Source organism: Vicugna pacos, chromosome 1 (assembly GCF_048564905.1).
Source record: "Vicugna pacos chromosome 1, VicPac4, whole genome shotgun sequence".
Taxonomy (NCBI): Eukaryota; Metazoa; Chordata; class Mammalia; order Artiodactyla; family Camelidae; genus Vicugna; species Vicugna pacos.
In genome coordinates this window covers 56294119-56319994 of record NC_132987.1, presented here as the reverse complement: position 1 = coordinate 56319994, position 25876 = coordinate 56294119, and the positions used below count along the sequence as shown (strand labels likewise).

The window sequence follows — 25876 nt, the reverse complement described above, 5'->3', positions numbered from 1 at the left end:
CTCCCAGCAATGCTACACATTAGTAGAGATTATTCTTATTTTACAAAAGAGGATACCAACAGTCAGAGAAAAAGAGACTTTTCCATGTCGCTCAGGTAGAAAGGGAAGCATTAGAATTTGGGACTCAAACATTTCGCTTCAAAGCTCTAACTCTTGCACTTTCCATGACACTGGGCTGGAAATGCAAAAGGGGCAAGGTCGTCTTTTCAAGCATCAAAGGGAGTTTATGGGGGCCTGTTAGGTTACCACGAAGTAGGTCATGGCTCCAGCTACAGCTAAGAGTCAAGCTCCAACCCTCTCTTTCTCCTTCTACTTCCCCATTTAGCACAGTTTTCACTCACTTTTCCATAAGTACATATCAAATATTCAGTGTACACTGATATAAAGGATAGGAATTATTTTTTTTTAAAAAGGAAAATCATTGGTTCTCTGTCCTTCAGGTACTTACAATTGCATTATAGGGGTTAGTCTGTCCACAAATAACCACATTATAGGGCTGAATAAAGTCAAGTAAGTACACAAAACACAAGACGCTAGAGCAAAAAAAAAAAAATAGAGAAATCAGAGAGTACTACATGGATGCAATGAGAATTGAGATTTTGGATGGAGAAAAATTATTTACCATGCGAGCACGAAAATACAGGAGGAACACCGCGACGTGCACTAACACTTGGCAAATACAAGTGCTCTTTCAGGTAGAAACAGAGGAAGGTCAGGCTCAGAGGGTCAGCTGTGGTCAGATTATGCAGGTGTGCAAACCTGAGGCATAGAAGGAGCTTGGCAGGTATCCAGGGTACAGATATCCAAAGGATAAACACGGTCCTCAAGACAAAAGGAGAGAGTGGGCAGGGTAATTATACCTTGGGACCTAGTGCTGAGGTGGGAACAGACACATGGCATGAATTACACATATTTTAGGCCGTGCACAGACAACTTACATTAGTGACACTCCCAGGAGGAGTTCCTATTTTTACAGAAAGGTCACCACTGATAAAGAGAAAGTACAGAATCACAGCAGAAAGTTGATTTCACCTTAATGGGGAATGAATGGGAGATCTACAGGACAACAAACATTTCTACCTTCGACCTCGGGACTACAAATTAATAGACTGCTGCAAAAAGACTGTCATGTCTCCAGGTAGAGGGTGAAGAAGCCAAAGGAAGCAAAAGATGGTGCTACCTCAAGCCTCCCTGTTCTCATTTCCAATTAAAAAGCTTCCCTCTATTCCAGAATTCTGCTCATGCCTCTTTTCGGGCTTTCCTGAGAAATGTTTCCTTTTCATAGGCTATTCAAAGTCAAGCAATATTTACTGGCTACTATTTACTTAGCAACAGTTCAATACCTAGTCTATATTAAAGAACCAGGACAAATAACCAAGAAATAATGAAAATCCACATGTGCCGTTTCTGCCATTCCTGCCGTCCTCATCCTTACTCCACCCTGAGCTTTTTCTTTTATGACACATTCCACTTAAACACTTCTAGAAGTCCTGTCTTCATCTGTTGTTCAAAGTGGAATCTGGGCCCCATCTGGATTTAAATCACAAAAACTGAAAGCAATGAGATATCTCACCGAGTCATATCCCCTCTCAGCTTTAGCGCCCACTGTGAAATAGAGGAATAATAATTCAAACCCCACAGGGACACTTTGAAAACCACTTGAGAACCGCGTGTCCTACAGAATGCTAAGAACACAGTAGGTCTTCTGTGAGTGTTGGCTCATAGGGTGTTCTGTAAATGAGAGGACTGCAAGATTATACTGGGTGAGTTCTAAGAGCCCTAAATAATTAGGCCTCAATTTAATAAGATATTAAATTAAAAAGTCCTGATCTCAGAGTGACCCTAGATTTTGGTGGCGAAAGACAGATCCTATAAGAAGGAAAAGGCTAAGATTTTAAAGGGAAGTTGAGCCTCCTCTGAGGACAGAAGCAGCTCAGACACCCATTAAACGGGAAAATTCTCTAAAACCTCTTCCAGGTTTATCAGACCTGAACCTCTGGGCGTGAGCCTAGCAACCTGCATTTAACAAGCCCTTTGCCCTCCCCCTCCAATTCTTTCCCACACTCGATTTCAAATCCGCTGGCCTAGAATTTGGTTATCAAGTGCTAGTGCAAGTGCTAACAGTACCTGGCGCGATTTAATTAAAGTCCTGCAACTCTGCACACCTTGAGGGAGCACTCTTTACTGATGTATTCTGACCCAGTTCCCGGGAACAGGGAAAAGACTTCGCTCTCATCCCACAGTTCTGTGTTCTCATCCCCGGTGCCAGCAAACACCATCCCCTTCACTCCTCCTCATCTGTGGAAACAGCAACAGCGTTTACCACCTCGAAGGGGTGCTGTGAGTTTCCATTTACTGGTGTTTATAGAGTCTTCTGAGTGTTCTCATAAATCAACTACAAGTTGGCATTATTCACAGCACCCTGTTGGAGCTTAATACATATTCAATTAAAAACCAATGACAACAATGCAGCGACACCCACAAATTAGCATGCATTACAGCATGGACTCCGCTCACCCCGGCAGCACCGCTTTAGCTCAGCAGCAGGTTATGTTCCCTCGCATTAAGGCAGGCCAGTCTCTGCTCAGGGGTATCAACATTTTCTCCAATCAAGTTCACACTACACTTGCCATGGAGTTCTGATTTCTCAGAGGAACTTTCTGCTTGGCAAACACTAGGACAGGAAGCAAATCTCTCTTTCCTGAATAAAATCAGGATCCTGCAAAGCACCTTGGACTCCTCCATTTCCCATCGCCCCCTCTTCCCACATCGCCTTGGATTCCAGCTCCCCCTCGCCATGGCCATGGCCATCGCCCCAGTTCAGGCTCTGATCTGCCTCGTTAGACTCCTGCAGTCGACTCCAAACCATTCTACTGTTGCCACCTCTGACCAGTCAAGGCTTGCTGTACTATAGAAATCCATCTAAACAGAGGTCAGATAATTTTATCCTCCTTCATAAGGTTGCTTATTATCCCCTACTGATAACCAATAGATCTTCACCTTAGGAAAACCCCCAAACTGTCATGTGAAGGACTAAAGAGAAGTAATTCATTTGTTTGAACTCAGGGAGTTGCTGTAAGGCACTCAGGGAAAGAAAGAGAGCAGAGAGAGACACTCAGGTAGAAGGAACAGTTTACGCAAGGGCTGTAACAGTGTGTCTCTTTATGTAGTTCAGGGTCCAGCTTTCTCCAGGGAGCGACATCTGGTAGCCGACCAAGACGCCACGGATGGCGAGTGTCCCTCTCCCTCCCCTGCCTTCTCTGCCGTCTCCCTCAGGCACCAGAGTACATCTTGCTGTACTGGGTTTTGCTGACTCGAGTCTCCTCCTCTGCATGAGCCTTTGACATGCATAGTTGAGGTTGAGGAATCTGTGCCTAGTGGGTTTGAGGTTTCATCAAGAGAAAAAAGAAGGAACTTATGTGATTTCACTGAGTAACTATTTTTACTACAAAAAATTCCCGTATTTATTTTTTTCCTTTTTGGAAATGGCACTAAGGAAACGCATGCCAGACTGCCATGAGCAGGGCTGTACTTTCCAAACAGTAGCAAGGACTAAAAATAGAAAAGCTTGATTTGCTCAAGATGTATATAACTTCCTCTCCAGTTTCCTTTCCCCACAACGCCGAGCTAGTGCACAGTGGCGTACATGTTGGACCCCTTGCATGTTTACATCAGCAGCAAAAGCAGCAAAAGGGTGATAAGCCCATGGACAGCACAAACTCCATAGATGTTTCTATTGAATTCTTTAATTGCCAAGACAAAGAATGAATCAATCAATCCACAAATTTCAACCAAATATTCCTCAATGAGGAAAAAAAAACCCTATGGATTATACAGGAATGTGAGCTATAATCCAGCCTTCAGACTGGATTCAGTTTCTAAAATGGGGTAAACAAGAGGATAATAGAATAATAGAAAGCATTCAAACCGGGGAGTTCAGAAACCTCCAGTCAGGGTTGGAGCCAGCTCTCCCACTAAGTACTGTGTCACATTGAGCAGTTGACTTAAGAAATCTGGGCCCCCATTTCCTCATCACAGGAAAGGTGAGCTGGACTATGATCCTTTCAAAGCTGAGGCTCTATGCTTTTTGATGTTAAGTGACTCCTACAGGTCTCCTCCATGTCATGTTTTGATTCTGGCTTTACAACATACAGTTTAGAGGCACATGCTCAATTACACAAAAAGGCACGTATTCAGTGGAAGGAAAATGAAGCGTGACTGATTGATTTATCCATTAACTGACTCACTGCAGCCTTTACTATGAACCAGATACTACTACATACTTTATACTCTTTATCTTAATTAATCCTCAAAATAACTTTCTAAGCCATCATTCCTAGTTTGCATGTAAAGATGGGTAATACCACTGGTAATCAGTAGAGCAGGGCTTCCTGGCACTAAGCCTCAGGTTCACGCAACGACACCACACCACCCAGACATCAGAGTCAGGATGCAAAGAACGGAGAGATCGGGATGAGACGGCAGTGTCAAAAGGTATGATTAGGCTTTTAAAAAATGGAAGAATTTCTGATCAGCTGAGAGATGAGGATGCTTCAGGCAGCAAGGAAGACACGGGACGCTGACAATGAGGACATCAGCCTCACGAGAGCAAACACGGAAAGAGCACAGTGGGGGATAAGGTGTACTTTAAAGAATGAGGTAGGTCATGAAGTACTCAGAAAATCAACCAAGAGAGGGAAACGTGGAAATAACATTTTTGGAAGACTAATTGCTTGGGGAAATGCAGCTAAAAGGGGGTGGAAGTTGGGGGGCAGCACAGAGCAATGAGTCTATTGCGAGATGGGAAAAGAATGAGCCAGGACATCAAACTGGAAAATGACGAGACTCGAGCAAACCTGAGAGTCACTGAACCAAAAAATATAAGCTGTTGGTAACATACATTTAGACATATCAACAAGGACCACAGAGTTTAGAACTGGGGAGACAAGGAGATGTGGTGGTACCTCTAACTGGGAGAAGACAATGAGTAAAATGTGTGCGCAAGTTGAATGTGATGAATGTGAAGGCTTTTCCTGTGGAAAGACTTTCTAGGGATAAACGGCACAATCTTCATCAAAGGAAGACACAGTGCCAGGAGTCCTAACCAGTTCTAGTCATTAGACAGATACCAGAGTTGACGTTGTAAGAGTTGTGAATTCTACTGAGAGAAGATAGAAAGTCAGAAGGGAGAGCACTGAGTGGGCACCTAAAAAATGAGGGGCAGAAGCAAAGAAGGGGGTTCTGAGAGAGAGAAGGAATAGCTGCAGATCTAGGAACTAGGAAGTTCTTTTTAATGAAAATCAAAGGAGGAAGCAAGGAGGTTGAAATCCTCAAGAGTGTTCCTTACCTGAAAAAGGAAGAAGAATGTGTCAGAAAAATAACAGTCACTGGGGAACAGAGCGGGTGGCAGACAGGTACAAAAGCCATTTCAGTAGAGTTGCAACAAGTTCATGGTAGGTCACTGACTCAAATCCCTGGTTACGGAGAAAAACATGGTGGAGGTGGGGGGAAGGAGGAGCGCCTTAGGTACTGAATCTGTAACTATGGGAATACTTCTCTGTAGTAGCTGCCATGGCCCCAAACTAGTTTCTATCCCCACTGGGTCAGAAGAGAATTACTGAAGTGACACTGTATGACTTTCAATGAGCTGAACGGAAATGAAAACAACGCAACATTCCAACTTACAAAATGGCTTGATGTAGAATGATAGTAAAAATGATGAAGTCTCCTGGACGTGCACAGTGAAATTCTCTTCTGGTCGCTGTATTTTTTACGTAATTATTTAATCATCTCTTCATGAGACACCTCAGTCTGAGCCAGACAATTACTCTGTGAAGTTCTGAGACTCTTACGTGCACATATCATAGTAAGCTATGGCTGAATCCATACGTCTCAGTTCTCGGGACAGTTTGCCATTCTCTTTGTGAGACAAGTCAGTCATCAACTATACCATTTAAGGTATGCAGTTATTCATGGCTTCAAATATATAATTTCCGTAGAAAGAATTAAAGTTCAAGGATGTTAAAATAATATTATAAAAATATACATATTTTAAGGTAAATCCTTTACTTTCTAATTTAGAAAGTACTATCAAAGGGTTAATGTTCATCTGAGTGTCAAAAAATCCTCCTGGAGAATGTCATTCTAAGTGAAGTAAGCCAGAAAGAGAAAGAAAAATACCATATGAGATCATTCAGATATGGAATCTAAAAAACAAAAACAAACAAACAAAAAAAAGCGTAAATAAAAAACAGAAATAGATTCACAGACATAGAATACAAACTTGTGGTTACCAAGGGGGCAGAGGGTGGGAAGGGATAGATGGGATTTCAAAATTGTAGAATACATAAACAAGATTATACTGTATAGCACAGGGAAATATACACAAAGTCTTATGGTAGCTCAAAGAGAAAAAAAATGTAACAATCAATATATATGTGTTCATGTATAACTGAAAAATTCTGCTGAACACTGGAATTTGACACAACATTGTAAAATGATTATAAATCAATAAAAAATGTTTTAAAAAATCCCAAAAGATGAAAGAAATAGAAATATTATACTAGATCTAGGACTGGAAAAATTGAGAGATTTGGCTCTTAGGAATGATCTGCTCCAAATCACATATCATCTAGTTGTGTCATTTACAGTTGAAGAAAAAAAAAAAAGGTGACTGTAGGACGGGCACATACTCTTTTAAGCGCTAAAGGGAATGAAACAAACTATGGGGAAAGAAGGGATGTCAGAGCTCCTGCTATGTCTCTCTCTCTCTCTCTTTTTTTTTGGCGGGGGGGTAGGTGGGCAGTGCAAGTGAGTGGGAGGCTCTCATGAACCAAACCCTTTACCTCCAAAGATAACAGCAAAATTATATTTCTTACAACTTAAATCCTCTCTCTTATGTTAGTTCATCCCCCATTAAAAAAAAAAAAAAACTGCCACAGAAACATTTTTTATTCCAGGTGCCACCAATTTTACTTTCTTCTACAGTAACACAAGTTGATAACGTTACTTAGGTTAATTGATAAGATAAATATAAAAACAAACAAACAAAAGTTTGGAAATAACTCCGTTTTAAAGATCTACAAATAGCTTTCCTATATTTTAATGTCAAAGTACATTCTTCCAATCTGTAAAGCTACAGACAATTTTAAAAAGGCTGAAGGCTATAGAGGATTCTACAACAGAAGTCATAAGAGCATGGGCTACTGATTAATGAAACTACTTGGAGAGGAAGATGACAACTGGTGTTGTGTGTCCTTCACTGGAAAACAACATAAAGGAAGAGTAACAATCAAGCAACGATGACAAAAGAGAAAGAAATGGACTGGCATGACTCAGAGTAACGCAGGGTGTCATCGCCACCAAGGACACTTAACACCATGAAAACTGGGAGTATCACCTAACGTCTCTGAGCCCCAGTCCTTTCACTTGCACAGGGTAGAGAATTATCCCTACCTTTCCTCTTTATAAGTTACTCAAAGGCTCAAGTGAGATAAAGTATATGAAAGTCTTTCATTTAAACAAAGAAAGAAGAAAACTCAACATCGATTTTGGAATTGGAAATGTACAGGGCAGGAGTCTTGGACAGGTCAAACTCACAGAAGTTAATGATAAAATAATGGTAATAATAGCTTCACCCCTTAAGGATTCATATAAGTATTGCCTGCAACAAGATACTTTCAGTTTTAAATACGTGACTTTTGAGTGGATCAACTCAAATCAGTAATGCACAGAAAACTTCCCTAAAACATTAGAGTTTCAAAAATAAAATATGACTTAATTAATGCCCTAGGTTTTCGGTTTTGGCATCCTTCATTACCACTTTTACCCCTTCTTTCAGATAAAGTTGTTTTGTGCCTATATTGAGTGGATTATGTAAATTACAAAGGATTTGTGAGCCCAATAGGGCTTCCTTACCAAATGCATGGATAAGAAGTACATGGTACAACCGTGAGGGGATCGTCAGAGAACATGCCTGAGGCGGAGATGGAAGATGCGCTTGTTTCCACCAAAGAAGTACAAAGAAAGCTACCTCGGTGGCCCCTGGCCACTAGCCATGAACACATATTGTTGAGGACTTTGGCTGCTTCTTGAGAATTTAAAGATGATCTGCCTTCTCTCGTTTATAAGGGAATTGATACGAAGCCAAGAGGCTTAAAGTCCCCAAAATGCATTTTGTTTTGCTTTTTTATCCATTTAAAAATAAATCACTGCTTCCATGACACTTGTGCAATCTAAACAAGTCGCCTCAATGCTTTGAGCCTTAATATTTTTTGTATTTGTTAAATGTGTGCTATACTTACTTGAGAAGATCAAATTTGGTAATACAAAGTGTTCTGCAGTTTGTAAGTAACTACGGAATTATAAAGAGCTAATATTTTATTACCAAGGCACTGAATTTTAGAGCCATAAGAGATCTAAAAATTATTTAATTCTATCATTCATTTTGCAGAAAGAGTTCGTGGAAGTATTTCTTTGATAAAACGCCTTAAAATCTCCACACATGTAAGAGCAAGGGATGGCATCATCAGTGAAACGTGGGGAGGTGGGGTACGAAGCAGCGATCAGCCAGCCAAGGACAGTCTAACCGTAGTAGCATCAACAGCAAACATGTACTAAGCCCCAGGCCGTGTCAGGGACATACAATATTCTCTGTGTAACCTCACAACAACCCAAAGAGGTAAGAATAGTAATTATTCTCATTTTACAGACAAGCAAACAGGGGCATGAAAAGGTTAAATAACATGGGCATGGTCTCGTAGCTAGTGAGTGGGGAAGCCACGTGTGAACTCGGGAAGTCTGGATCAGCACTTAACAGTGTTTGTCATCATTCTGTGCTGTCCTTGAGGTTTTACTTGGCCCAGATGATGCAATCAGGGAGGGCTTTTCTGTGGTGGTGCCCTCAAGGGCAGCAGGTTGAGCCTGAGATAAATAGCAAAGGGTAGCAATATCTAAGCTGACTTCAAGCTGCCACAGCAAAAAAAGTAAGGGGTTGGGGAGCCTCTTCGAAAAGCAAGTTTGGGGTCTATAATAAAAGCCAGACAGAACAGCAGTGAAATCACATAATGAGTTCATCCTTTCTAATAAAAGATACTTTGCCACATTCCCTGACACTCCTGGTGACAGTCATCAAAAGGCATGAATGGGGAAATAGAGAGGGAGGAAAAAGCTGGAGAACTCAGCAGAGACCACCCCACAGAAGGGCTGGCCACAGCCTACTGCTGCCCTCACTGGGCCTATACGCGGGGCACGTAAAATAGGGGCTTTACTACCTGCCAGTGGGTCTTCATAACTAATAAACAGCCTTGACACTTGTTCAGCTCTTGGCTTGTGTATCTAAGGGAAACCATTCCCTGGCCTGCCTCCCCTAGTTACACACACAGGCGAAGACCAGATGCACATACCCTATGGCAGCTCTGGTATTTAAAGGACTATATGTTCCTGACCTAGATAAAAGATAAAGTTTGGAGTGCAAGCTAGCTAGGTCTACCAGAACAAATCCAGAGCCACCCAGAGGCACATTTTCTCCCTAAGTTCAGAAGTATATAGGATTTATAAGTCGAGAGTACACCATCACCACAAAAATTAAAAATAAAAAAAGAAAGAAAGCCATAGGGGTTCTTCCATATAGTAAAACTACTGAAAAAGAATACCATTGTGAAGGATGGAGAGAAAATCTAAAACCATGAAACAGGAGTTCCATCAGGAAGAAAAGGCAAATGAAAAATTAGAATACATTTTCCCAACACCACAAAAAAATTCCCCTTAGCTAAATAAAAGTTAACTCTGATCAGTCACAAACTAAAAAATTAAAGTAAATTTTAAAAATATTTTCAACCACCCAAAAAAGTGTGTGTATGGTTGAGGGGGAGGGCCTCTCAATTTAGAAGAAACCAGATCTTCAACACCAGAAAACCCCCTCCTGGCTTCCAAATGTTTACCTTTCTGCAAAGCTGGCCCACCAAGACCCTTTTCTCTTCAAAAGGAAATCTTGGCACCTAGAAGGTTGGGCTGACAGGATTACAACGACTCGTTTAATGAGCAGCGTGATTGAACCACGCAGGGGACCCTGAGGAGTTTTCTCGAAAGGACTAGGTTTGTTGTTTGCATTTTGTTGTGTTGTGTGCTTCCACCATCCTTTATTTTGACCTCACAGAATGCTGAGTAGAATTACCAGAGTGAGAGTGAGGGAAACTGCACTGAGAAACAGAGTAGTAAAATTGCTGAATCCCACAAATAAAGATTACAGACCAAATAAGAAAAAGTTTCTAAATTGGAAAAAGAATCAGACTGGCATCAGATTTCTGATCTGCAACACTAAAGACTAAATGATGCTCAGTGATAATATAGAAATCTTTGTTGATATTGATTGAGGCTAGGGAAATTTGACCCTTGAATTCTACTTGCAGCCAAACTTTCACCTAAAAAAAGTCATTTTCAGATCCACAAGGGCTCAGAAAATATATCACCCATGTAGCCTTTCTTTAAAAAATTATTTAATAAAGTACTACTATAGGAGGAAGAAAAAAAAACAGAAGAAAATCAGGATAATAAATTCAAAAAAAAAAAAAGAAACAGCAAACAAGAAAGGATGCAATAAACAAATGACCACTATAGTTTATTAATAATGTGGTGGTACAATTTAATGTGAGAGATGACTCTTTAAAAAGAGGTGTTACAAAGTTCAAAATATTTCAACACATTCTCCAAACTGTGTTAATAATACTTTGAATGAAGCAGGGAGAAGAGTGCTCCAACTTGATATGGAAAATATACTGGAGGTGGAGTTACATATGCACATATCATAAATTTTCCTTGATAGAGAAACATGTTTGAAACTAGGTAATCCATACCATTTGATTTACTTAGCACTAGAAAAAAACATGAATTACTTTTTAGACATAGGAAAAAACAAATGTATTTCAGTTTTGAAGGAATGATGAAGATTCTTGACGGGGCAGACAAAATGGGATACAAATTCTCACTCACTCAGAAAGAACCAACTGAAGTTTCACTTAACTTTGGGCAAAGAAACTTCTCTGAAATATGCAAATATTGTAAATTACTCCCTATAAAGGAACTCAGGAGTTAAAGCAAACTTAACCTCACTGGTTATCCCAACACACAAGCAGAAATGACCACAACCACTGTCCCCATAAGACGTTTCCTGTCCAGCAATCAGCCAGTCTTCCATTGCAGAAAGCATGCGATGAGTCCTAGATTATTTCAAGGTGGTGGCAGCAGTGGTAATTGGGTTGATATGGTTGAACAAGTGTGTGTGTACACATACTCCACTACTGATCCCAGGGAAAAGTTTCACCTTTTAAAATAGATTCTTAAAAAACAAGAGAAACTATGACATTCCATGAAAAAGGGTCAAATTACTAAATGAAACATTGAAATACTTCCTATCGGCTTTAGTCTGCTACTTTCAAAGAAGTTTTAATAAGTCTAGACTCCAAAAATATCTCTCTTTTCTCGTCTGAATACCCAATCGGAGGATGATTCAGAGCGAAAGGCAAACAGGAAAACTTTGACATTTGCTTCTAGAAAGTCACGTTGACCAGAGCCAGCGACACGCCTAAGAACCCACCAGTCCCTAAACATACACTGACCTATATGTGTAGACCGTAAAAGGAGGTGATAATCACAAAGCAAGCTGCTGCTCCTGCCGTTGCCACGGTCACAAACACCCCTACAGATCAGCTGGGGCTCCTTGCTCACCCAAGGCCCAAAGACACACGGCAAAGGGCCAGGAAGAAATAAGCCTCCCAGGCACTCCATTGGTATGTTTCCATGGACCAAGACGTCCTTGCATCCTCACTGCACAGGAAGGGCAAGCCTTCAGAGTGGACTAAAGCTTTTGCTGACTGTTCTAGTCTTGCTCTGGCAATACTGCATCTCAACTCTTAATTTTTATAGCCTGGATCTCCTTTTTCAGCCAGCTTCTTCCTTCCTCACCCCACTACCAGGCAGAAGAAGGGGTGACCTCTCTGGTGGGGTACATCCAAACCATATAAACCAAGGCCAGCTGCCTCTTTCTGCAAGCTCGTGAATGACTATGCCCATGGCTGTGGGCCTGAGTTCCCTATGTCTACAAGTAAAATGCTATCATTTCACACCAATTACCATGATGGTACTAGTTAAGAGTCATAAGACACAGATTCCAGGGCCAGTTCTATTAAAACATCAGTAGATTTTTAAGCTGCTATTGATACATGCAATACATAAAATGGGTAAGTGGATTAATACACTATAATCTATAATCCACTGTTCACCCAACACAAATAAGAGCTTTGAAATGTCTTCACAAGAATAGAAATGAGTTGGCCTACAAACTTTCAAAGACTGATTTGAAGACAAACCATTAATGAATTCAGAAATTTTTCTTCTTCTCTTTTCAACAAACTCTGGGTATTTCCCCAAGGTCGGTGCCCAGCTCACATGACCGTTTTCACTCTCTCTTCAGAAAAGCTCACCTCTTGCAGGAGCTTTACTGCCCACCCCCTTGAGGCCACTACCACATCTCTCTCACCTGGCCTGACTGTCCTTTTAAATGTGTATCACTCTCTCAGAGGGTAGGAAGAAAATCAGTGTGAGGAAGTTATAAAGGGGCAAATCTCAGTTCAACAAGAGAAAAGAGGTTTTTAATATCTGGAGTAACCAGAGATGGACAAACCAGTCTGTTTTCTGAGAAGGAGGGGCTGGAGTCAGACTAGCAAAGGCAGCCACCCTGCCGGAATGAATGGAAAAGGAGATGAGAACAGGAAGGGTAAGACTACAGACACATAAAAGCAAGCAACCTGGGTCACAATGAGAGAAGCAGAGTGAGCAGGCGTCAACTAGAGCTCATGAACAGAAGTCAAGCAAAGATGTCATGAAAAGAGGAAGTTAAGTATGGGGCATTTGAACTCAAAGCCATCAGGTATCAGCAGGTAAATTCCGGAGGAGCTCAAGGAAGTCTACCAGACTACTCAGAGCTATTTGCATAGGGCTTCCCACAAGGGCAGTTTATTTTGTCTGATGGTGCGTTAAAAGCACCACTTGACATCCGACAACAGATCTGGGGATGTATGTCAACCTTATATTTAAAATAATAGCAAACACTGGAATGATTTCAGAATATTCTTAGGAATATTCTGTATTCTTATTCTTGTTAATTTATTGCCTAAAGTCTATCCTCCATCTGAAAATTAAGATCCTAATTAGCCATGAAACTTCAGTTTAGTTGAAACTGTTTCCAAGATTCCTTCTTTAATGTCTCTAGTCATAGTTAATTTATTTCCCTCACCTTCCACCACAATATAGGACTTAGATTGTGCTTCTAAGCTAAGCATGATGACTAAGGTATAATTTAATTTTAATTTGGAATTTGTGTATATATGCATCTCCCAAACTTGAGGTTGTATCTGATCCACTGCTTATCCCTCAACATTGCGTTACCAGTAATAGTCACCCAGAAACATTTCACTAAATTGAAAAGAATTAGGAGATTCAAACAACAGAAAGGCACTTGAGTTATGAGCTCTCAAATTCCCTTGCAAACCTGAAATTCTAGGACGTATTCTCCCCCTTTGAAAGTACTTTAAACAAGGCTATATACCTGCCCACTGGGTGGCTGAAATAGGAAAAAGTTACCAACTGTGGCATCAGCTTGAACAAGTCTAATAGCCCCAAAGCTGGGACTCAGGGCACTAGATCTGTGATGCCAAGTGGGAAGGCTATCACCCCTAGAGCACATGTGCCCGACTTGTAGAAGGTATTTAGTTTATCGTGATTGAATGAAGTAACTACTAAATGGTCACCCCAGACCTGACAGGCATTGAGTTCAAACTGATACTGACAGAAAAGAAAATGTCTCCTTGATTTCCTAAGATTCATACTTTCCTATAAAAATGAGAATTCTCAAAACAAAAATTCTTGACACTAGATATCTGCCTTTTGATAAGAGAAAACGTTTACACCATATATCAAAAATACTGAGTCAAGCAACACCTGGGCCTTCCAAACGAAAGCATGTCCCCCCTCGTCTGAACCTCAGAGCCTTGAAAGGGTTGAAGCAAAACCATGTGCCCAGTGAGCAGAAGAACAGATCGAGACATAAGATTTCTCCAAAGAGTTCTGTCAGAAGCTACAGGGTCGACCCCTTCTTGGGTCTCAGTTCCCCCATTTGCAAAGAGAGGGAATTAACTCATTTGGCAAGTACTTGCGAAGGCTGTAACTAGATGACCGGTGCCAGGGTTCGACTAAATGATCCCTTAGGCCCCTTTCAGCTCTGAAGATCTTATAATTCTTATACTCACACTTAGTAGACGTACTTCTGGCTCTGACCTGAAAATCTGGCTGGAAATATAAACAGACTTCTACATAAAAACACACATTTACCAGCTATAATTTGGGCTTGGCAACAAGAGTTTTCACCATGGCTGAGGGGAAAAAGTGCAGGATTCTCTCCAGTGCTTAGATTACCCTGGGCTCCACTGTAGCTCATGGTTAAAGGGGGTGCGAATACGGCCAGCGTGGGGCCACGCCATCAGCACATCACGTCACTCCCACCCAAGGAAAGGATGTGACCATTTTCTTTTGAACTTGCCAACAATCTTCCATATATTCAAGAACAACACGCCTCTTCTACCAGATTTGCCCTTTTCCATTTGGCAAACTCTATTTTATTTTTTATCCTTCTTCCTTCTGTTTTACAGAGAACATAAGCCAACATGGCAACAGGATTTTTGTTTATTTCCTTCTTTTTCAAAAACAAAGTCACGGTTTTGAGATAGTTACCAGGACAAGGTCCATACAGAAAAAGACTTCTTGCAATTTTATGAAAGCCCCATGTTTGAATTTTTCTTACTGGAACCCTTTGGCAAGCCTTTTTATTATTCTTACAGCCGTTATTTTTATACGGTGACAATTATAACATCAAAATATCTGTACAGTGATTATATTTGAGCACTTTCAAATCCCTCTCTATTTCATGTAACTATTAGATACAGTTACCTTATTTTTAATTATGAGGAAACTGCATCTTAGTGTGACCTGCTCAAGATCACGTGACTAGAATGAGCGGCTCAACCAGTATACAAACATAAGTCTTCTGTCACAAGGTCAAGTGAATTTTTAAAACTCAAGATTTTAACTGCTTACAAAATAGTCCCATAACGATTCAAGAGAGAAGACAAAGTAGTGTTTCACTGTATAAATTAAACAATGGCAAAGAACAGCTCCCAACAAAATGAGAGCACAGAAATATAAAAGGCAAGCTTTAAGCTTTTTCTTTTTTCACTGTTAATTTAAAAAATGACTGAAAACAATGGAAATCAATCATGTAATTCTTATTTGACAAGGGATCTATCTAATGCATAAAATAAGTAGATATGTTGTAGGATTGTTGTCCATTTCTGGCACATGATCTTTGATCTTCACAGCTATGGCAAGATAAAAGGTAGAAAATTTATGACATATGTGTCTAAGACATACCATTTTTAATAGCCTTTAGAAGACTGAACTGGAGCTGCTTACTGGTTATAAGTGGAACTTCCGACTTTCAACTGGCCGATAATACCCAAAGCTTACTCTACTGCTTAAGATCTGCTAGATGAAAGCACAGACCCCGAGAAATCCACATGGCTTGCTCTTTCCTCTCATCCTCCACGTCTGTGTATAGATGTCACCGCCTCATGCCCAACCTCAGTAGGCCATATCACTTTCCCCTTCTCATGACCCATGGCCTTGATCTCATTCTGATGGATTTTGTAACGCAAGTATTTTGTTCCACTCGTTCCACTAACATATGAGTCTCATGAAAGCAGAACCCTGTCTGTCTTTTTCGCTATACAATTTCTATTTGTTGAATGAATGAATGAATCCTTTCTTCCTTTGTCTGCCCCACCCTGAAATTTAGGAGAAAGAAAGCCAGACAACCAACTGAACTATTACAGCAGTTACTCTCTATGGCTTTTCCTCTTTAAAACTTACTCTGGGAAATTTTAAACACATACAGAGGTAGGACAAATAAGGAAATAAACCTCCATGCACCCAACAATTATCAACTCATAGCGAATCTTTTCTCACCTATAATCTCACTCAGTAGCTCCCTATTCTTATTATCTTGAAGCAAGTACCAGACACTATTCCATTTCATTCACAAATCCTGCTGACATTTCTCTAAAAACTAAGAATTTTTCTTCTTTAACGTATCTTCATTAACATCATCACCCCCAAAATATGACAGTAATTCTATGACATTATTATTTAATTTTCCTTCCTGACATAACTGGTACTTAGCTGCCTAAACAGTGGCTGCTGGTCACCGGTGCCCCTAAATGATCACAGGCTGAGAACTTCTACTGTTGCTTCTGATTCCAGCTCTGAGGCACTTTGCTGTCAACACTCCCTGGAGCACAATACTTCTAAGTGTCAATATACACTAACCTGTGCATCCCTGACCTCACTCAGAGGAGAAACGCTAAGAATTTTTGCTGCTGCTTCCGCTAAAAATATGTTGCTGACCAATTAGTTCCCACTGTGACCAATCAGAGCCTTAAAATACCAGCCTTACTCATTTAGAATGCAACCGTTTATGGATAGAGAAAAAGAGGCAATGAAAAAGCATGGTTGTGTGTCCCCAGGAAAACAAGGAAATGTGAACTTCTCAAATGGCATTCCTAAAGAATGGCTTTCAGTTTCAAAATAAAATTAGTAGGTAAAAGGATTTCCAAGGCTTCAGAGTGCAAGCCGGCAGAACTCTGAGAAGCTTGAGCTGGGCATTTTGCATTAAAGTGCCTTAGCTCTTTGTGAGTTGTAAAGCTCTCTGTAGGCTCTGGATAAATGTTTATCCACCACAGAAACAATCTCAGAATTCATGATTCCTAGCATGGCTTATAAACACACGACTTTAACCATAGATCTTACCTGTGCCCTGAAAGCACCTTCATCAAGGGGTGGTGGAGGAGGGAAGTTTCCAGAGCCAGAAGGAACAGCAATGGGATCATCGAGAGGTGGAGGTGGGGGTGGAAGGAAGTCACCTGCAGAAAGGAAACACACACGTTAAGTTAACAGGACACAATTTTACAGCACTCTTAAAAAACATAGACAGTTCCCAACTTACGATGATTTGACCTTTAATTTCTTGACTCGACTGTGTTGCAAAAGTGGTGGCCATTCAGTAGAAAACGTACTTTGAGTTTTGATCTATTCCTGGGCTTCCACGTGCAGCCCAATACTCTCATGACGCTGGGTGACGACACCAAGCCGCAGCTCCCAGCCAGCCGTGGGATCACAAGCGTGAACAGCCTACTTCTATTCTTTTTCACCATAAGCTACCACAAGATACTGAACATAGTTCCCTGTGCTATACAGTATAAACTTGTTGTTTCTCTGTTTTATATATATTAGTTAGTATCTGCAAATCTTGAACTCCCAGTTTATCCCTTCCCACCACTGTCCCCCTGGTAACCATAAGTTTGTTTTCTCCATCTGTGAGTCTGTTTCTGTTTTGTAAATAAGTTCATTTGTTTTGTTTCAGATTCCACATATAAGTGATATCATATGGTATTTTTCTTTCTCTTTCTGGCTTACTTCACTTAGAATGACCATCTCCAGGTACATCCATGTTGCTACACATGGCATGATGCTGTACACCAGAAATTGACACAACATTGTAAAATGACTATACTTTAATAAAATATATATATACACACAAAAAGAGTGAATAGCCAATACACTTACAACCATTCTGAACCCAAATAACCATTCTGTTCTTCACTTTCAGTACAATGTCCAATAAATTATATAAGATATTCAACACTTTATTATAAAATAGGCTTTGTGATAGATGATTTTTGCCCAACTGTAGGCTAATGTAAGCATTCCAAGCATGTTTAAGGTAGGCTAGGCTAAGCTATATGATCTGGTAGGTTACATGTATTAAATGCATTTTCAACTTAACAATATTTTCAATTTACAATGGGTTTATCAGGATGTAACCCCACTGCAAGTCAAGGAAGATCTGTATTAGCTGGCATTTTGCTGCTTTGCAATTGGCTTTGACACACAATTTTTGTCCTGCTTAGCAATTATTCTCTATCTTAGTTCTCTTCAGTTTAATTAGCAGTCTAACTTTCAGAAGAATGAGAACCAGATTTGACACTGAGAAGTGACATAAAAGCTAGTGTAGAGGGATGGAGTACAGTCAGAACAGAGAAGGTGCTTGAAGTGGTGGATTACTGAAGTGTCTGAGACTTGTTACTTGCCCTAAATTTTCAGTCAAGTAGAGGGGGGAAATGTGTAAACAGGTAAGGAGAACACAAGATAAAATCTCCTAAGATCTACAAACATACTCTTCTGGAAGCTGGGACAAAGGAAATCTTACTTCCAGTTGGAAGAGCACGGGAGCTATACTGGAGCATTTAAATTGTCCCTGAAAATTATGATGAAGAGAGCAAGCCCATGCTAGGCAGAAAGGGAAATGAACGCATAATGGTAAAAAAAATAAAAAATAAAAAATAAAAAGAAATCAGATCAGGACCTAAAAAATAAAGGGCATGTTACAATATAGCATAAACATAAGAATGTAAAATAACACTGGTAGGTTATAAAAATTAAAGCAATGTGAAAATAAGTTTTTACGTGTGTTGCACACTGAGTGCAAAGCAAAGAGTCTGAATGTTAACATGCATGCAGTGAGGGTCTGTTAAGGATTTCTGAGAAGGAAACACTTGTAAGACTACGATTTACTAAAAACTAACCTAAAAGTATGTGCAGGACAGATTATGAGAAACCGGAATTAAAAAGCATCCAACTTAGAAATCTATATACAGTCCAGGCTTTGGGATACCAGGAAACCCAACAGCGCTATGGGTTCATGGTATGGAATCTTTTAAAATACTCTCTGCAACAAATTCTATTAAAAGAGAAAACATTCATTAAAAAAAAAATTCTCTAGTTGTCCTTTTCCTTTTTGATGTTTCGAGGGACTGTACTCCTCTATGGGTAAACAGCTTCTCCTTGCATTTCAGCTGTTCAGCACGTAGTGGGAGAGCTGCAGTGTCTGTCACTCAGTGAGGCACTTCTGGATAGCACAGAAACAAGACAACGTAGGTCTTCAGAAAAGAAAGCGCCTACATCCCATAGTGGAAGGACGGTGATTTGGGCTGGTTCTTCTGATACATCTTTAAGATTGCTCACTTGAGTTCCATTTGCTTTCTGAATAATAGTCTTAGAGTTGGAAGAGTAGCTAACTGCTGTCAAGTCGAGCTCCTAGCCATATTCAGACTACCAAAAAGTCAAGCACGCTATCTTTAGAGTAATTTGCTTTTTAGACTCTCACTATGCACCAGGCACTGTGGTAGGATTTTCCTAGGCTGCCTCTTATTCCCACAACTCTCTATGCTGATGGTTCTGAAACTTTAGAGTTCATGAGGATCTCTAGAAGGTCTGGTTAAAACACAGATTGCTGGGTACTACTCCCCAGAGGTTTTGATTCAGTAAGTCTGAGTTGGGACCTAATAATCTGCATTCCTAATAAAACCCCAGGTGATGCTAGGACCACACTTTGAGAACCACTGCATAAAAGCAAAGTACTGTATTATTCCTACTTTAGAACCCATGGGATTGGAAAGGTTCAATAATATGTCATATAGAAAAATTTCTACTCCTCTTATCCTCCTGGATGTGCACATCTGGAGACATACTTTGTCTATATCTTTATTAAGATTATAAGTCTCATAAACATTTATTAACTCTACCCAGTAGTTCTAATCATTGGCTACATTACTAGAATCACCAAGGAAGCTTATCTAAATACGTTGATGCCAAAACTCTATCTGATACCAACGCATTTAGCATCTTGGGGATGAGGAAAGGGAATGGGGAAGAAGGCTCAGATGCCCGTATTCCTTTAAAACCCAGATAATTCCAACACGCGTCCAGGATTGAGAAACTCACTGGCCTTCATTTGGCCAAACACTGCCCTGAAAAAAACATTTAACACCTGTTAACTAGAAAGAATTGCCACCAAGATCTTTTCTACCTTTAAAGTCATAATGTATGAGACAAAAGCTCAAAATAAGGTTTCAAGTGATCGGCAAAGAAATCTAGGCTGATGGAGACTTAACAACTAAATACTACTTCACAGCTTAAATTTCAGGCTCGAATGTTCTATCTGGACCTATGTCTTCTTCATACCCAATTTAAAAGAGGATATTTGAGCACCTTATTATACTTTACCGTATTCTTTCTGTCATAGAGAATTGTCAAACCATTAAACTGAGTCAGACTGAATGAAATCTTGGAGATCCTATTATAAAGGTAAAAACAGGCCCACAAAAGCCACATGAACAGTCCAAATTCTCACAGCAGATTTGTCTTAGAATAAAAAGCACAACTGCCTGTCTCTGAGGTGCTTTCAAACTATACCCATCCTGACCATACTTCTGTCATAGAAATTAAATACAGTGAGGTACAGGTTGATGAGATCCTGAGAGGGTGAAAAGGAGCTGAAAAAGAACATGGAATGTCTTTTTTAAAAGAAATACTATGGTTACCAAAAGAGAAAGGGTCAGGGAGGGATACATTAGGAGTTTGGGATTAAGAGGTACACATTACTATATATAAAATAGATAAACAACAAGGACCTACTGTAGAGAACAGAGAACTATACTCAAGTTTCTTGTAATAACATACAATGGTGAAAAATATGTATTATATACATGTAGAACTGAATTGCTTTGCTGTACACCTGAAACTAACATTGTAAATCAACTACACTGCAATAAAAAATAAAATTACAAAAAAAAAAGAAATATCTTGAAAACAACATAAATCTAGACCATGTATTCTAGGTAAGATTAGGCGAATTTTAAAGTCATAATAATAACCTCATAATAATTATATGCCTATTTTGATCAGTTATTAAGTGAGACCAAGGTTTTCCTTTTTTTTGCCAAAGTTTTTCAGTTTTCAAGTTCAATCATCATAGGCTTCTCATTACATTCTTTACAGTAGAGCTCACATTTTAAAACAAGGTAGAGGAATGGGTAAATATCTAGAAAATGGATACATGGTAAAGGATATAAAATAGGTCCTTTGAAAGGAAGCATAACTAGTAAAGATAGTTGAAATGAAAAATTCTTAATAACTACTTTAAATCAGTCTAAGAACTATTATGGGAATTCTGATTTAAGGCTTGGCCTTTCAACAGACAAATCAACAAAGGGAAAGGCCTCCAAGTTGCAGTAAGAATAAGTTTAGCTTAAGAGAGAAGTCACACATTTTCCATGTTTAAGGAAGATGGCAAAATAAAAAGAACATAAATGTTGGGGGCTGTGGGGGGAGATCCTTCCCTATCTAGTAGATGTCTTCAAACAATAAAAGAGCATCTGGCTTGCATGCTTGGGTGGTGACCCTCCTAGAGAAAAGCATCTGAAAGGAATCAGCCACAGTACCTTCCAACCAGCAATGCTAAGCTGTAGCCCTTGGCATTAGTGCGTGCTTTGCCTAGCCTAGGCTTGCTGGGGGAATCCAAGTGAACTGCCAGACACTGTGAATTACAGCATCACTGAGTAAAGGAAACAGGCAAGCGAAAAAAGAACACGCCATCAGGCAACTGGGGAGTGCGGTGATACATAAAATCTAAGAGAGAAACATTGGGTTTTATAAGAAGTGGGGTAGTCACAGACCTGTGTCTATAAGCCTGGTTCCCTCCTTACCCTTTTTCTTATCATCCAAAGCCAACCCAAGAGGCAAAACACATTTATTCCCCGATTATCTCGTAAAACGGTTTACTCCAAAGTTACACAGCTACTGAAATACAAAGCTGGAAACAGATCCTTGCGAGGCCTTGGAGAGAAGCTAGGTAAGATCTTGCTTGACTTGCTCTCTACCATCCCACCTCATTCAGCTAAAATTCAAAAGGTTTTGCTTTGTGCCAGATGTGGCACCATGAGGCAGTTAAAGGGTGACTGGCAAATAAAGTACTGTATCCCTGACTCCCAAACACTCCTTTATGCCAGTTTGCATCAGAAAATAGACTGCTATGCATACCATCAACTTAAAAAGAAGAGAGTGAGGAAAAATTCCCAGAAAGCCAGGCATGCGTATTTTCCCAAGCTACCCTTCCTAGTCTAGGGGTAAACAGGCAGTGGCATCGAGAAGCAGACGTGGCTGCTTGGCAGTAGCTGATTATTACCCACTGTGGTTGCCCTAGTGACACGGCTCAGGCACGGACGAAAGGCATCTACTACCGAAAAGCAGACCTTGCCTAGGCTTTCATGACAAAGTCCCTCATCAGAGGGAAAAAAATAACAAGAATTTACCAGCAAAGGTGGTAAGTTTACTGGTTATGCATGATTGTAGTGCAAAAACACAAGGGAGTAATTAAACTCACATCATCAATGAAGTCTGGATTCATTTACTATGGTTTAAAAAAAAAATAAAAGCAAGCATCATTCTCTTTCTTCTAGATCCAAATGTCCATGTAAACCTACACACAGATTTAGATAACAGCCCTATGGTGCCACATACACAGTTCTATCAGAGCACCTAGAATACTTAATTGCATTTATGTGTTTACGGTCATTCTCTCCTAGTTAGAACTTAAGCTCCTAACAGGCAGAGCTCACTCATAATTTATCTTTATAACCAGCTGGCATGAGGTTTGCGCCATGCCATCCCTCAGCAAACGTAGGTTGAACAACTAAATAAATAAACAGACATATAATCACTCAATTGATTTTTTTTTAATTTGACCTAATGCCTTAGATCCTTTTCAAACATCAATGTACAAATCATTAAAAAGATCTAGATAAAATGCAGAGCCTGATTCAGCAGGTCCAGGGTGAGGCCTGACATTCTGCATTTTAAACAAGCTCCCAGGTGATGCTGAAGTAGATGTGTGGACTGCACACGGAGGAGCACTGCTCTAGGGCCCTTCCAGATGGCGGATGTTGGCCCTCACACTTTTTTAAGTGAAGAATTTTGGTTGTGTGAGGAAAACCTAAACTTTAAGGTAAATATAAATAAAGTCACTTAGGAGCTCCTCAAATTAAGAGTTTAAATCCTGAGTACACAACAGATGGGGTTGGAACACGAACACACATACACACACACACAAACACGTGAAATAAAATTAATTATGGTGACCAAATCTAAGCTTCAAGGAAAGATTGTTATTCTTTTCCACTAATAGTAACTAACAGAGAAAGGAAATAAGTTCCAAAGAATATAGTACAAAATTTCAAGCCCTGAAACTTAAAACACAAACCCTAGTTCTTTCTACCTCTTACTTCAGAAAGGCGATGCAACCATCTGAGGTTCAGTTTTCCTCACCCATTAAATGAGGATGACATTGACCACTTCACAGTGTCACTCTGCAGATGAAAGCAGTTAAAACTGAGTCTATAAATTTTTTTTTGACCACAACTCAAACAAATAACCTTTTATGTCATGATGCAAAGCTACTATCTGGACATGTATTAAGTACATGTGTATTTGAAACTAGGGTTTCATGAAGCCGTGTGTATTGCATGTAATGTACATTAACATTTTCTGTTTATTGATCTTAAAAGTGTTGCCTGTGACCCACTAAAGTGACTGTGACCATAAACGGTCTCAACCAACAGTCTGAACACCATTAAGCTAAATTATATGTAAGACTCTTGTACAATGTGTACCTGATAAATGACATCTTTTTTTTCCTTTTCACTTATACACAAAATGACAGCTGAGTCTAAACTTGCTCAAATAGTAGAGGAGAACAAATGTGAGAAGAACCTCTCTCAGCAAGATTGAGTAAAGAGATCAAGTGGATAGATAAAACAGATGTAAATAACAGGAGTGATGGTCTCCGTAAGGTGAGAGTTATGTCACAGCCGCAACATTCTCCTACAGACGAGAGGCAATTTATTATTTAACTGAGCAATTGAAGATTTTATTTACAAGTTTACCCTCCAATCCATCTTTACTTAGCATTAAAACACATGTGCCACCAAGAAAACTACATCAGAAAGCAGATTGAGTAAACTATTTTTAAAGTGAAGTACTCAAGGTTTAGGACAGCATGTAAATGTTATTTATGTGATAATACATATACATACATGCCTATATTATCACAGACTATCTTTTAAGTAGATTCCCCCAAAATTGTTACCAGCAAGAGGCCTCTAAGAAGCAGCTACATTTTGTAACTGGGAAACAAGACTGGAAGAGAAATTCACTCTCCATTATACAAAATTTTAACCTGCCATTGTTCTACCCACTTAAAATTTTAAAGTAACACATGCACACAATTCAAGAGAATGTTCAGTATCTAGGAATGTGTCATCTGCAAATATTGAGCCGAATAAAATTTTAAAAACCACCAGGAAATACCGCAATAGGCAGAGGTCAAGAAATCACTGAGGGTAAGTCCCATTTAAAGCATCACCTCTCTTCCTTCTGGATCTATTTACTGCCCATTGGTTGTTATAACTAAAAACATAAAAGGAACTGCTCTGATTTACTCAATGTGTTGTTCTTATTAGAGATAGAATCAAAACCTGCTTAATTCCAGAGCCAAAGCCTAAGCACCATCTCAGCGTGACTACAGACCTCTGTCTTATAGATTAAGTGCTCAGCAATAAAGAGGCTGCTCCTGGATTCCCATTTTGCTCCTGTTCCCTGAGTATGCAGCCCTTTTGAGGACTCTCTGGGAGAAGTGATAATTATCAGGGCAAGGCAGGGAATCCCTGGTTCCATAAATGAGAAGATATGTAACCTAACCAAGTAACTTCAGTTCTTTAGTTCTCACACTAGACAGTTTTGGAGTTCAGGCTTTTATTATGTATAATTATACATTAGAAAAGCGCCTTCTTATTTTTCTTCCATTTTTATTTTCAGCTGCTTAACTAAAAAAAAAAAATTGTTGACTCTGATAGTACTTAGTTTCCTAAATGAAAGGACTAAGATTAAAAATAGTGATGAAGCACAATGTAGGTATAAGGTGATACAGGAAATTCAGCACTCCTGTATGCTTCTTGTATAAAGTAGGAGTGTTAAAGATAAAATTTTTCTCAAGAAAATTTGGTAATAGGTATCAAAAGCCTTAAAAATATTTCTACACTTTCATGCAGCAATAACACTTTTTTTTTATTTTGAAGCTCTTTGTTTTGTTTTGTTTTATTGAAGTATAGTTAGTTTACAATGTTGTGTCAACTTCTGATGTACAGCATGTTTCAGTCATAAATATACATACATATATTTGTTTTCATGTTCTTTTTTCATTGTAGGTTACTACAGGATTTTGAATATAGTTCCTGTACTATAATAGAATTTATTATTTATCTATTTTATATACAGTACTCAGTATCTGCAAATCTCAAACTCCCAATTTAGCGCTTCTTATCCCCTTTACCCCCTGGTAACCATAAGTTTGTCTCCTATGTCTGTGAGTCTGTCTCTATTTTATAAATGAGTTAATTAGTCTTTTTTTTATATTCCACATGTAAGTGATAGCATATCGTATTTTTTCTTTCTTTTTCTGGCTTACTTCACATAGAATGATGATCTCCAGGTCTATTCATGTTACTGCAAATGGCATTATTTTATTCTTTTTAATGGCTGAGTGGTATTCCATTGTATAAATATACCACAGTTTCTTTATCCAGTCATCTGTTGATGGACATTTAGGTTGTTTCCATGCCTTGGCTATTGTAAATAGTGCTGATATGAACACTGGGGTGCATGTACCTTTTTGAATTAGAGTTCCTTCTGGATATATGCCCAAGAATGGGGTTGCTGGATCATAGGGTAACTCTAGTTTTAGTTTTTTGAGGAATCTCCGTACTGTTTTCCACAATGGCTGTACCAAACTACATTCCCACCAGCGGTGTAGGAGGGT

At 39.5% G+C, this 25876-nt stretch overlaps 1 protein-coding gene across 6 annotated transcripts in view; it reads right to left on the bottom strand.

The window, feature by feature from the left end:
• The window catches only part of LPP (LIM domain containing preferred translocation partner in lipoma), a 629315-nt gene that overhangs the window by 335008 nt on the left and 268431 nt on the right, over nt 1-25876 (bottom strand). For all 6 annotated transcript variants that reach the window (XM_072962688.1, XM_072962654.1, XM_072962664.1 and 3 more), the window contains one exon: nt 16915-17027. In XM_072962688.1, the coding sequence (XP_072818789.1) occupies nt 16915-17027 (113 nt within the window). The remainder of the gene's footprint in view (nt 1-16914; nt 17028-25876) is intronic.